Source organism: Orcinus orca, chromosome 8 (genome assembly GCF_937001465.1).
Source record: "Orcinus orca chromosome 8, mOrcOrc1.1, whole genome shotgun sequence".
Lineage (NCBI taxonomy): Eukaryota > Metazoa > Chordata > Mammalia > Artiodactyla > Delphinidae > Orcinus > Orcinus orca.
Window position 1 is genome coordinate 40,966,539 of NC_064566.1, and position 12,585 is coordinate 40,979,123.

The following is a 12,585-nucleotide window of genomic DNA, read 5'->3' on the forward strand; positions in this document are numbered from 1 at the left end:
GGAAAGGAGAAGGGGGAGAGTGCTGGGATTCAGGAGATAAGGTTCTAATTCCTACCTGTAACCCTAAATGATGTGATTTTGAGAAAATCGTTTGGACCTCTATTTCCACATTTGTCAAACAAATCTCTTGGATTGAGAGGTTTTGAAGTTTCTTTCTAATTCTGACATTCTACAAACTTGCTGTAAACTTCATGCTATCTTTAATAGTATCTTTATTTAACACCAAGATACTTACTATTTGGCTTCCTCCATTTGCCCTGGAAGGTAGCATTGTCTACTGAAAGAACAGCTGAAGGGGTCAACATGAAGGAGTAAGGAAAGTCATTCTATTTAAGTGATGCAGTTAGAAAAGGCTTCTCCCACCACCAGCTGCTCAATATGAGGAGGGGAGGATTTTCAAAATAGATAGGAGGAAGAGGGGGACAGATACCTTGCCCTTGTATCTCTGACACTAAAGGATGTTATAGTGCCCTCTGAGAGGGGAGAGAAAGCTTGTTGCCTGGACTGGCAGAACGATATTTTTCTCTTTGTCATGAAAATGGATCTACAACTGACTCCTAGTCCTTGCATGGATGCCATGCTTTCTCCAAGTTGTCAGCACATGCTTTGTAATGGGTCTGCTTGGAGAGTTCACCTATAGCCTAAAGCATATATCTAATCGAGCCTGAAAAAGAAAGAAGAAATGAAGAAGACCAATTTCCTAAGAATGATTATGGTCTCTTAGGGAGGTAAGAATCACACAAATGAAATAATTAACCAACAAGGACCCACTGTATAGCACAGGGAACTATCCTCAATATTTTGTAATAAGCTATAAGGGAAAAACCTGAAAAAAATAGATATATATGTATAATTGAATCACTTTGCTGTACACCTGAAACTAACACAACATTGTAAATCAACTATACTTCAATTTTAAAATAAATAAATAAAAATAAAGAACAATAAAAGAGAATAAGCATTGTTTTCCTATTGCTGCCATAGCAAATTATCACTACTTTAGTGGCGTAAAACAATACAGACTTATTAACTTACACTTCTGTAGCTAGAAGTCCCACGTCCAACATGGCTCTCACTGTTCTAAAATCTTGGCAGGTTTGTGTCCGTTCTGGAAGCTCTAGAGGAGAATCCATGTCCTTCCCATTTCCTGTTTCTAGTGGCCACCCGTGTTCCTTGGCTCATGGCCCCTTCCTCCATTTTCAGAACCAGTAATAGCGACTTGAGTCCTTCTCACATTACCTCACTCCAACCTCTGCTTCCCTCTTCTACTTGGAAGGAGCCTTGTGATTTTACTGGGCTCACCTGGATAATCCAGGATAGTCTCCCCATCTGAAAGTCCTCAATTTAATCGCATCTTTAAAGTCTCTTTTGCTGTGTAAAGTAGCAAATTTGCATTTCCAAGGATTAGGATGTGGTTGTCTGGGGGCAGGGGTCCTTATTGTACCTACCATAATAAGTAAATGTTGGGCTGACTGACAAGGACAGTGAATGCTGGGGCTTGGAGAAAGAGGCAGCCGTGGGCTGGAGCACTGAGGAAGTCGCCCAGAGCAGGTGGGCCAGAGCCCGAAAGTGGCTAAATAGAGGGGAGGTAACAGAGTGCCTGAAAAGAGAGTGCATCTAGTGGGGTGTGGGGCAGGGGGTGAGGAGACCACTCTTTATATCATGTGCCATCCTCTGTCCCTCTTCTTGAGAATGGTGCCTCCCTGAATCTACAACCTGTATGGCTGGCTGCATTGAAATCTCAAGTATCAGATGTTCCTCCTCTAGCAACTTCCAGTTTGTGTTCTTCAATATTCCTGTTCATATGTGCTACAGAGCAAGGGGGGCTATTGAGCGAACTGTTGTCACATTTGGTGAAACTCCAGTAGAGGTGGGAAACGGACTGCTTTGCATCACATAACTCCAGGCCTTGACAGGTTATTGGTTAGGATGCAGTTAAATCCTGAAGTTGGTGCTTGAACTTTGAGCCCCATCCCTTAGATACTTCTACTAGATCCCTTTGACAATAACCAAACAACAAGGCTTTTAATTAAGTGAGGATTGTATTAAAGCCCACCTGAAAAAACTCACTTTATTTTTATAACCTGTATCCAGTATTTAATGATGCATGCAGGTTGGGCAGGCAATAGGGAATTGTTAGCACATGGAAGATGCACGTGAGCCCCGGGACTTCACTGCTCGAACTTGGAGAAACTTTCTAATGTGCCCGTGCTCCCAAGAGACATGTGATCATTATTTAGGCGTCAGGCTCCTGGAGCTTTGATGTATGATTCCCTGATCCCTCGATGGGAATGCCAACTGCCATTAGAGCCTAGAACCAAGAATACAACATCAGTGGATTTTTAGGTTAGGCAAGGAATGAGAAAGGCATTTATGGCAGAAGGAAGGAATGGGATATCGTGTCTGTGGGGTTTTCCTGGCCTCTCATTCTTGGAAAATAAAGGGCCTAGCTTATTTTCCTGTAGCATAGAGGTGACTTGACCTGGAAGGCTGCTTTTAATCTTTTTTAATCTCTTAATCATTTATGGGAAAGTATCATATAATAAACCTCATAGAAAAATCTCAATTAATTTCCCAAGTCAAAAATTAATAGATACTACTTTCTCAAACCTCAGTGCAAAACCTGGAACTGAATAAGTGAAGCATAGTTTTAAAAGCTATTCTAAATTTTAAAATACTCTTTTATACAACTTCTGAGTCAAAGTGAAAATCAAAACAAAAGCTATAGACTATTTTAAATATGCAATCTTTATATCTTGTAAACATGTCAGTGGTTACAGATGAACTCAGAGAACGAAATCCTAGCATTACATAGTTTCATAATTTACTTATTAACTCAACAAATATTTATTGAGCGCCTATCATGTTCTATGGAATTTTCTAAGTTCCAGGGATATAGCCAAGGATACATGTAACTTCCCTCATAGAGTTACATGCTGGTGGAAGGACATAGACAAAAAAAGAAAAAATAATAAATATATAATATTTTAGATAGTGGTAAGTTCTATGAATAAAAAATTAAGCTGAATAATCAGGTGATAGTAATCTGAGAAGGAATGTACTTTTGTATATGGTGGTCAGGAAAGTCTTCTCTGAGGTGGTTCGTCAGAGTTCTAAAGGAAGGGAGGGAATCAGGCATACAGACTTTTGGGAAACAGCATTTTAAGCAAAAAAATAATTAAAAATAAATAAGTGCAAAGACCCTGAGGAAGCTGGGAATGAAACAAGCGATGGGTTATTTTGCAAGAGAGCAGAGACATGATATGACTCAGATCATGTAGTACCTCAGACCCACAGGGAACCAGAGAGTTGACTACAAACACAAAAGAGAAGAAGACTTAACTCCTCATTTAATAAATATTTACTGAATGCTGCCTTGTGCCAGGCATACTGTTCAGTGTGTAGGGGATTCAGCAATGAACAAAATAGCCATATTCCTATCTATGTGGAACTTAACATTGTTTACATAGGATGGGATACATATGATAAATTAACTAAAATATATGCTATGATGGTAGTAAGTAGCAAAGAGGTAAAAAGAAAAAAGCAAAGAAGGGTTAGGGTGGCTTGGCAGGTGAGGGACAGTATCAGAAAGGTTAGCCAGGGTAGGTGATATTTGAATAAATATCTGGAGGAGGTGGGGCCATGGGATAAGAGCATTCTGCAGAGAGGTACCAGCAGGTGCAAACACTTGAGGGGGTCGGTGCTGGTGGATATAGAATGAGGGGTAGTAAAAGGCCAGTGTGAGGTGGTGAGAGGAGAGGAAGGGAAGATGAACTTGGACCTTGTAAGCTATTGCAATGCCCCAGGTGTTTACTCTGTGAGATGGGGACTCAGTGGAGTATTCTGTACCTAAGGGAGATATGGTCTGATCTACCTTTGCAACTAAAGTTGGGCTACTGTGTTGAATACAGACTGAATGGAAGCAAGGGTCATAATTCTGTGTGCTTCTGAGGAAATAATAAAGTCAGTGAGTAGAAGGGGATGACTTTTCCAATTAAAGAATCCCACTTAACTGACTGTCCACCAGTAAAACTGGACGCCCAGTAACCTTGGAAGTTATAGTCAGCAGTTGGTCACCGGCATTTCCAACAGATGCCAGGGATGTTGATGCTGTGAAATTCCTATATCAAATAAGCCTTTATATCCTATGATATCCCAGATTCCTTCTAATACTAAGCATCTCCGATTCTACAGCATGTATCACCTCAATCTCCCCCAGTTAGAATATAAGCTCCATGAATGCAGGGGATTTTGTCTGTTCTGTTCATTGCTCTGGTCCTGGAGCTCAAATAGGGTCAAGCATATAGCAGACACTCAATGATTATTTGTTAAATATAGGAATGTCTCTGTTAAACTTATTGCAGGACCTGAGCAACGCACTTTTCTTCTCTGCACAGCAGAGAGTAAAAAGTTGGATTAGATGGCATCTGATGATCTTTCCAGGTCTGCCAGTGTGTGATTCCCTTTCAAACTGTGAGCCGTTGTTCTAACGGGCTTTTCAGACTATGGGGTGTATGAAGGGGTGCTGCTGGGAGGAAAGGCAGGGATGGGTAAGGGCAAACCTGAGTCAAGGAGAAGAGAACAGATAACTTCTGGGGCTGGGGACCAGGGCACTCTCTGAAAATAAATGTGAATATCTCTTTGAGATGCACAGGGTTCTAATTCCAGTAAAGGTGTTTCACTAGACACTGAGGATACAGGATACCGAGGATCCACCCCAAACATGGTATCATTGCCTCGTTTGAGCCCGCCTGGTCAACAGAATGTCACAGGTCCCTGAGGTTCTCATGGGATAAACAGCATAAATAGCAGCAACACTCCTTTTAAATGTATTGAAAATACATTTTTTATCTTGATGAAGTGCACAAATGAGAACATTTCTTTAAAGAGAGAGTTCCATTGAGGCTCAGCATTACTAGGCATCTCCAGACACCCACAAGGCAGCGATTTCATGTGCCCCTGAGGTTTAGCAGAGCAGCCAACAGGTTGGCTGACAGGGCCCAGATTTTCTACCAGATAAGCCAGTGAGATATGCGTCATATTTATTGAATACAGAATCAAATATATTGATAAAAAAGATGAACACTGGGTAGCTGCAATGATTTTATTCTGCATTTAGTTTATTTCAAACAAAAGAAGTGTTTTCAATGTCAAGAAGCATGCATACATGGGTGTCTTCTAGGCTATTTTTTTTGTAAGTTGCTTTCATTGCAAACTAAAAGACGTAGAGTTCAGCTTCATAGCGACCTAGGAGAAAAAAGAAGTAACAGCTATTACTTACTAGTTAAGAGGCTCTTGTCATGTATTATCCCAATTACTTTTTATATTGATGATACTATTGTTGCCTTCAAGTTAGATGTGGAAGCTGAGCCTCAGAGAGGGTCTAGCCCATGTCGTATAATTAGTAGAGGACAGACACAGGATTTGAACCCAAGTCTATACTCTGAATTCAGATGTATATGACACTGTAGAGTATCCTCCAAAAGGATAGGGTAATTACCTTTCAAACTCAAATGCTAGGATAATCACAATTATAACCCAGGGAACTGTGTTTTAAATAAATAGGATCTATATTTCCTGAAGGATCTCAGTGGCACAGGGAGAAACTGGAAAAACAGAGAGAAATGAATCCAAGTTTTAGGGGTTTCAGCTGTTGGGACTGTCTGTTCCTTCTTCAGACACTGGTGTGGGTGCCTTCCCCTGTGGATTTTTCACCCATATGAATCCACAGAGGATTAGAGTGTGGACTGCACCCCTGCAATACCCAGTCATTTATCCTCCCACCTGACAGTACAAAGGGCAGTCACCTTCTTCCTAGAATCATTTCGCTGCTCAGATCCAAAAGTTCCTGCGACGCCCACCAAAGACTTTGAAGCCCATCTTGGTGGGCAACATGTTGCTCTTCACCATGCTCCCAGATCTGCTCAGCAAGCCTGCCAGCCGATGGGTCGTGCAGGTTGCAGTGTTGCAGGCTCTCTTCCGGGCAGTGATGCTGATTTGCAGGATGGAGAAAAAGAAAAAACCTGTTAGTGAGAGCTTGAGTGCAGGTGCTGCCCCACAGGATCATCATGGAAAATTACTGCTCTCAGAGGCACCAATAAACCTTAAGTACTTCTGCTAGAAACGGTCATCACAGCAGAAAATCATAGGCCATTAGGGAAAATGCCACAATCACTCCCCATACACATTTCCAGGGGTGTCAGAAAACCCAAAGGTGCCTCTGGGATATGCTTTCCTGAGCATGAAGGAGGGAGCGGATGCCCTGTGCTGGGTGCGGCAGGGAGTCTCACCTGGAGCCCCGTGTCTTCTGCTCCTTCTCCAGCTCACGGGCCCTCATCTGCTCATAGTCATTCACCATTGCAGCCAGTAGGAGGCGGAATTCCTCCTCATTGAGTGTAGCAGGATCAAAATGACTATCAAAAGCCAACCTAGGGAGGGGAAGCAAGCCCAATACAGGCTTTGAGCCCCTGACTACCCCCTCCCCAGGATAAGCAGCCAGGTTTCCTGGTTTCTGCAACTTCCCCTGAGGATGTGGCTGCCCCAGCTCTCAATGGACAGAGCATGAGGTCAGTATCCATCCAAAAATTCTGCTTCACCAGGATTTAGGCTCTGGTGTGACCTAAAAGAAGTGGTTTGCTCCAAGTGGATCATATAGGCTTGTGAGAGCTGGTGGTTAGATTTTCAAGAATTTTATAAGCTTAGTGTTAAATACAGCCATTATTAAAAATTAAGTGATAATGATAGTTTGAATCTGAAAATCATTTCACTTTAATGTAATTTGAGGGTGAGAAATTAAATGTATAGGTAACATATCAGATTTAATAACAAATAACAAATTTATTGGCAAAGAGGTTAGAAGATAGGATGTAACCTGTTTCTCAAATTGCGGTTATATTAGTAAATAGGTTTGCTAAAAATACAAATATTTGGTAAAAAGCAATGTTATATGAAATTTACAATAACCAGTACTGTATATCTTATGTGTGTTTGTACACTGTGTGCTACATATCTTTGTCTCATAAACAGTTTATGATAAATTTATATATACGTTTACATTCATACATTACCACCACCACCCCCCCACCCACAACCCCACCAAGAGCCAGATTCAGCACAGCACAACTGAGAACAGAATTTTATGATCCAGGGACAGAGGGAGGTGGGAGCGCTCCTGGCAGGGCTGTCTCACCTGAATGGCGATGAGTGGAGCACGCCTGCCTGGTACAAGACCAGGATGCTGAGGACCAGGAAGGGGGGGAACTTCCAGAAGACCATGACGACTCTCTGCAAGGGAAGAATAACATCAGCACCTGGAGAATAACAACTTCCATGAGCCCACAGACCCAGGCTCTGCTCCTGCCTCTGCCCCTAACTCCCGGGCGTCCAGCTTCAGGCTGGACATGTCACTCCACTTCACCATCGTTTCCTCCTCTACCAGGTGGACTGCTGGAAGATCCAGTAAGCCTGCAGCATGCTTGGTTTAGCAAAGAAACCTAGTGGGACAACTGGGTGAGGTCTTAGTCTATAGCCCCCGCCCCATCACTCCACTCACTCTCACATACAACCTGTTGGCCAGGACTCCTGGAGGACAGAGTCCGAGTACCTGTCACCACAGCTTTTCCCACTGTGCAACCCAGAGCTGTCCTCCTGGTGCCGGGCTTTTGCACATACATGGAGGGGGGAGGGGATTACCGAGGACAAATTTCTGCCGTTGGAATCCCTGAGAAACTGAAGAACCACATTCTACTGCTCAGCTGCTCCACACTTTGGTAGAGAGTGCCCTGTAAGAATCAAGCTGGAAGGGTCTCAAATTGGAACCCAGGACTTAAACTGGGAAAAAAGTTCCCAGAACCCGCAACGGGAGCTTGCGTTTAAAGGCTGCCTGCCCCTCAGTCACTGCACCTATTTGGCTCCCGCTTGCGCTGGCCCAGGTTCTGAAGCATTTCCCGCGGTCCGCTAGGCACAAGACGTGATCCGTGAGAGCACCATCTGCACAAAACTATTCCTGCGTCCAGATCTGCTTGCAGTGCCAGGGGAGCTCCAGCATCCCAAACTGAGCTAAGCACGTGTGCTTCGGGAAAGGAAACTGGAGCCCGCCTCAGCGCGGGGAGAGTGAAGCAGCGAGTGCGTGAACTGAGACCATCCAGTGTTACCTGTGGAAGACGCCTGGGATGCATTGCAGAGTAGTGCAGGTTGTGTGAAATGACCTAGACAGAAGTGGACAGAGCCTTTGAGACTGGAAGAGATCAGCTAAGAAAAAGTAATGGAGAGAGAGAAGGAAGAGAGGGGAGAGAGAGAAAAGCAGAATCCCAGCTAAGCAGGAATCTCCGGGCTTACCTGGCAGCAGGAGCCAGGTGGCTTGGAGCAGAGGAGGGAGCAGTGGCAGTAGCTTTGGCTTCAGGCGATGGCACGGTGGCAGAAGTGGCAGTGACACTCGAGCTGGGCAGTGCGTCTGATGCCTCCCAACACCAGCAGCTGCTCTTATTCCCACTGCTCTGGGTCTGGGGTGGTCCAGGAGCTCTGGGCAGCCAATGAGGGGAAGGATCTGAGCCCCAGAAGGATTGTGTCATCACTTGCGTCCAGAAGCTGGAGCATCCAGAAGGACCACCCCACTTTTATTTGCATTGAGGTCATTGACGGCGGGGGCGGGAGGGGGACGTGGGGGGGTTGGTGAGGACCAACGAAAAACACAGGAAAAGTGAGTAAGAATTTGAGGACAGTTTGACGTCATGGTTAACTTCACCTGTTCGGTTTCGCAGGTTTTGAACACTTACGTGTCCCACTCCATCCCCAACTGTGCGATCTTGTCGGGCAGAGTCCAGCATTACAAGGAATGCTGTCTCCCCTAGGTCTGACCGCAGACCTCCGTGCAAGTGCAGCTTCGAGGGTTAATGCACAGTAGAGTTGATGATTCTGTGCCCAAGCAGGGGGTCTGATTCAGGCAGCTGGAATCACGAAAAGGAGGGCAGGGTTTGTGGGTATCAGACACAGAGGATCAAAAACTTTGTCACACTGGAACTCTGTTGCAGCTGTTCCTTTTCCAGGTGGAAACATCGTGGGCATGTAACTTCTAGTGCCTCAGTATACTTATCTATGAAATGGGGATCATATTCTCATCTTGAAGGAAAGTTATCATTACTAAGTGTGTACCTGTTATCTGCCCAGGTAGGGATCTAGAAGTGCTTACCAGGGAAGTTCATAGGGGATTCTGTGGGATTGCAATCCATCTTCCCAATCAGCACCCTGTGCAGCTGCCTGGAGTCATGTTGGTTGGTCCATCATGTGGGTTAATGGGGGGCTGGATGCCCTGCTGGGCCTGAGCACAGAAGTGCAAGGCTAAAAGCTTCCAAGCGGACCTCTAGCCCCACGCCTCCTCCCCCACCATTCATCACCTAAAGTTCAGCCTCCTTCTCGAACCATTTGCCCAGCTGCCCCTTGCTTCCGGCTGCTGTTTGCCAAGACGTTCCAGTGACCTGTGATTCCAGCCCTGCACCCACGTCTACTGCAGTTCAGTCCTCTGCTAGAAAGCCTGCCAAGCTTGATGGTGCTGAAGAGTCCAGCGGAGTGCAATCCTCGCTCTCACTTCAGTCATACTCTACACACACACAAACTCAGTACTTTCTCCAAACATGTGCCCAGTCCCAAACCACAGGCACTCACAAAATGACACTGGCGCTCAGCGGCATCCAGGTGATGCGCTCAGTCCCGCCCTAAGTATGCGCAGAGCGGCATGATTAGGACCTGCATCCTCGAAACCTGCACCGACTCTCAGTAAGTGTGCTCTGTAAAGCCCAATTACCCAGCAACCTCGACTCTCCTACACACTGCCCAGCACGTTTCTGGATCTCTCTGTCAGAGCTCCTGCTCTAAGCCTTCCAGGAAGGTCTGAGGTGCTGACTTGCCGTCCTCAGCAGATAGAATGCAGAAAACGAAGCTTCTCAATGTCCGCAGTATCGCTGGGTCTGAGCACATAGCGCAAGATCCAAGCAGCCTGTACAGACCCTCCAGCGCGGCAAGCACTGCGGCGGCATCGCGGGGCGGTGGAATAAAACACGGATCCCAGGTAGCTGGTTTTCTCAGGCGGAACTGAAACTAGCCGAAACGAGCCACTAGTGACCCTAGCCACAGGTCCACGCCCCAAACCTCAGTGTCAAGAAGCTTCAGTGTTTTGTTCGACACAGCAGCTGCCTCGCGGCACATCTCTTCCCCTTGCAGGTTGGTGGTCCCCGGGCTTAGGACACCTAACTTCCAAGATGCCCTTATTCCAATTTTCTGCTTCTTAACCGCAGCGGTGGCACTGATGCAAGCGAATAAAACCTTGGGGCAGGGGAACTGGATATCTGAAACTGGCTCTCCTCAGGCAGGGTGGTGGGGGATCCGGGGAATGGAATAACCGGTTGGAAGCGCGCAAGTGCGCTTGGGCGCGGAGCCGGGAAAGGCAAGATGTGCAAGGGAAGGATTCAGGATGGCGGATCGCGGGTTCAGTGCATCCTGGAGTCTCGAGGCAGAAATCGGGGCCTGAGACCCAGACCGGGGTTAGGGAACTCAGTAGCAAGACTAAATTGGCGAACGCGGCAAAGCAGATACTGTGCGGCATGTAAATTGGGCTCTGCCACTTAAGACTGTTGTAGGCGAGGCATTAAAACTCAGGTGCAAAACACTTCTGCCGACATGACTTCCAAGACCTGAGGTTTCTGACATATCAATCTGAAATCATTTGTAAGTACGTGTGCCGGGGAATTGCCTTTTCCTATTGAGAGAATCATTGCTTTCACCAGTGCAATGGTGATGACAAAATGGTTAAGAAAGGACTACTTTAGAAGCCGAATTTGTAACCATGTCTCTTTGTGGGCTCAGAACTCTACCCCTGGCTGCCACGTGTGCCTTCTACCTTCAAAGCCTACATTCGGTCCCCCTTCTGAAATCTTTGGTGGTTACAAAGGGCTAGCGGTGTGAGGCAGGTTACAGGGTCTGTACCCAGAGGGTGCTAACGTAGCCTCCAGCAATTTCAGCTTTTCTTGAAAAAGTCTCCCCAGATAGCGAGGGACTGACATGAACTCATCCCTCAAGTACTCTGAATTTCTAAGGAGTCCTGGTGCTGAGCTGGGGGCAAGGTAAAAAAAAAAATCTTTGGCACTTAGCAGCATGTGTTGCACACCAGGTGGCACTCACCCAATGTTTGTTAAATAATGGAAGATAATTTACCGTGGCAGATTTACCAGCCAGTCTCACCGCTATTATAGGACTCTAATCTAATCCCAGCCAGCAGAGAATAGGCACCTAGCTAAGTAGTGCAGCTTTTCAATAGGATTTCGAAATTGTGAGCTCATTTGAGACACTCTTCTCATTTTATTTGACATGCAGAGTTGGTTTCCCCATGGAAATTTCCAGGAACAAGACAGAGAAAGGAAGGTTAACCCTAGGTTCTTTCGGACGTCTAGAGTCTCCTAGTATGAGATACAAAACCATTCTCCTCTGAGCCCGTTCCTGATTTACCAAGTGAACTCAATGTTTAGACCTTACCATGTGCACCTTACTTATGTTGCATCCAGCCCTACCTGAGACTTCTTTTAACTGAAGCACTTAACAGAAATTGAGCTTGAGAAAGTCACCAAGGAAAATATTGATTTAAAAATAGTTACCTGATTATTTGGCACTTGATTGTACAGTCTTATTTCATTACCTTTTTTTTAAAATAAATTTATTTTTGGTTGCATTGGGTCTTTGTTGCTGCGCGTGGGCTTTCTCTAGTTGTGGCGAGTGGGGCTACTCTTCCTTGCCGTGCGCGGGCTTCTAATTGTGGTGGCTTCTGTTGTTGCGGAGCACGGGCTCTACGCACATGGGCCTCAGTAGTTGTTGCACGCGGGCTCAGTAGTTGTGGCTTGTGAGCTCTAGAGTACAGGCTCAGTAGTGTGGCACCTGGTCTTAGTTGCTCCGCGGCATGTGGGATCTTCCCGGACCAGGGCTCGAACCTGTGTCCCCTGCATTAGTAGGTGGATTCTTAACTACTGTGCCTCCAGGGAAGTCCCTCATAACTTTTAAACCTGGAAATCAGGTTTTAAAGTTTAAAATGTTTAAAAGGGGGAAACAATCTAGTTTGGAAAAAACATTTTTTACAACATTCTGATAAACTCTAACTGCAGTGTTTATTTCCATACTTTTAGCTTAGATTCCTGTGCTTTGTTTCAAAACTTTTTTCAATTGAGATATAGTTGATTTACAATGCTGTGTTCATTTATTCTGTGCAGCAGTGATTCAGTTTTATATATATATATATATATATATATATATGTACATATTCTTTTAAATTTTCTTTTCCATTACAGTTTATCTCAGGTAATTGAATAATCTATAGGTCCATCCATGTGGCTGCAAATGGCATTATTTCATTCTTTTTTATAGGTGAGTAATTTTGTACTATATGTACACCTTTTTAAAAAATTTATTTTAATTGAAGTATAGTTGATTTACAATGTTGTGTTAATTTCTACTGTACAGCACAGTTATTCAGTTATACATATTAATACATTCTTTGTCATATTCTTTTCCGTTATTGGTTTACACAGGATACTGAATATAGTT

The 12,585-nt window shown here is 44.9% G+C and overlaps 1 protein-coding gene across 1 annotated transcript; it reads right to left on the minus strand.

Annotated features, from left to right (window-relative positions):
* Window positions 1-4,860: 4,860 nt before the first annotated feature.
* LOC101269410 (calcitonin receptor-stimulating peptide 1-like) lies at window positions 4,861-8,616 on the minus strand. The gene is made up of 5 exons (XM_004279153.3): window positions 8,341-8,616; window positions 7,193-7,287; window positions 6,294-6,431; window positions 5,811-5,995; window positions 4,861-5,250 (listed from the first exon to the last, which is right to left on the minus strand). The coding sequence occupies exons 2-4, from the start codon at window positions 7,276-7,278 to the stop codon at window positions 5,836-5,838; spliced, it is 384 nt and encodes a 127-aa protein (XP_004279201.1). The 5' UTR covers window positions 7,279-7,287; window positions 8,341-8,616; the 3' UTR covers window positions 4,861-5,250; window positions 5,811-5,835.
* Between the last annotated feature and the right edge of the window lie 3,969 nt (window positions 8,617-12,585).

Coding starts and splice junctions, on each gene's coding strand:
- LOC101269410 (XM_004279153.3), bottom strand. CDS start 7,278: ATGGTCTTCTGGAAGTTCCCCCCCTTCCTGGTCCTCAGCATCCTGGTC. Junction 6,432..7,192: donor CTCCACTCATCGCCATTCAG/GTGAGACAGCCC, acceptor TCCCCTCCCTAG/GTTGGCTTTTGATAGTCATT. Junction 5,996..6,293: donor CAGAAGACACGGGGCTCCAG/GTGAGACTCCCT, acceptor CCTGCAAATCAG/CATCACTGCCCGGAAGAGAG.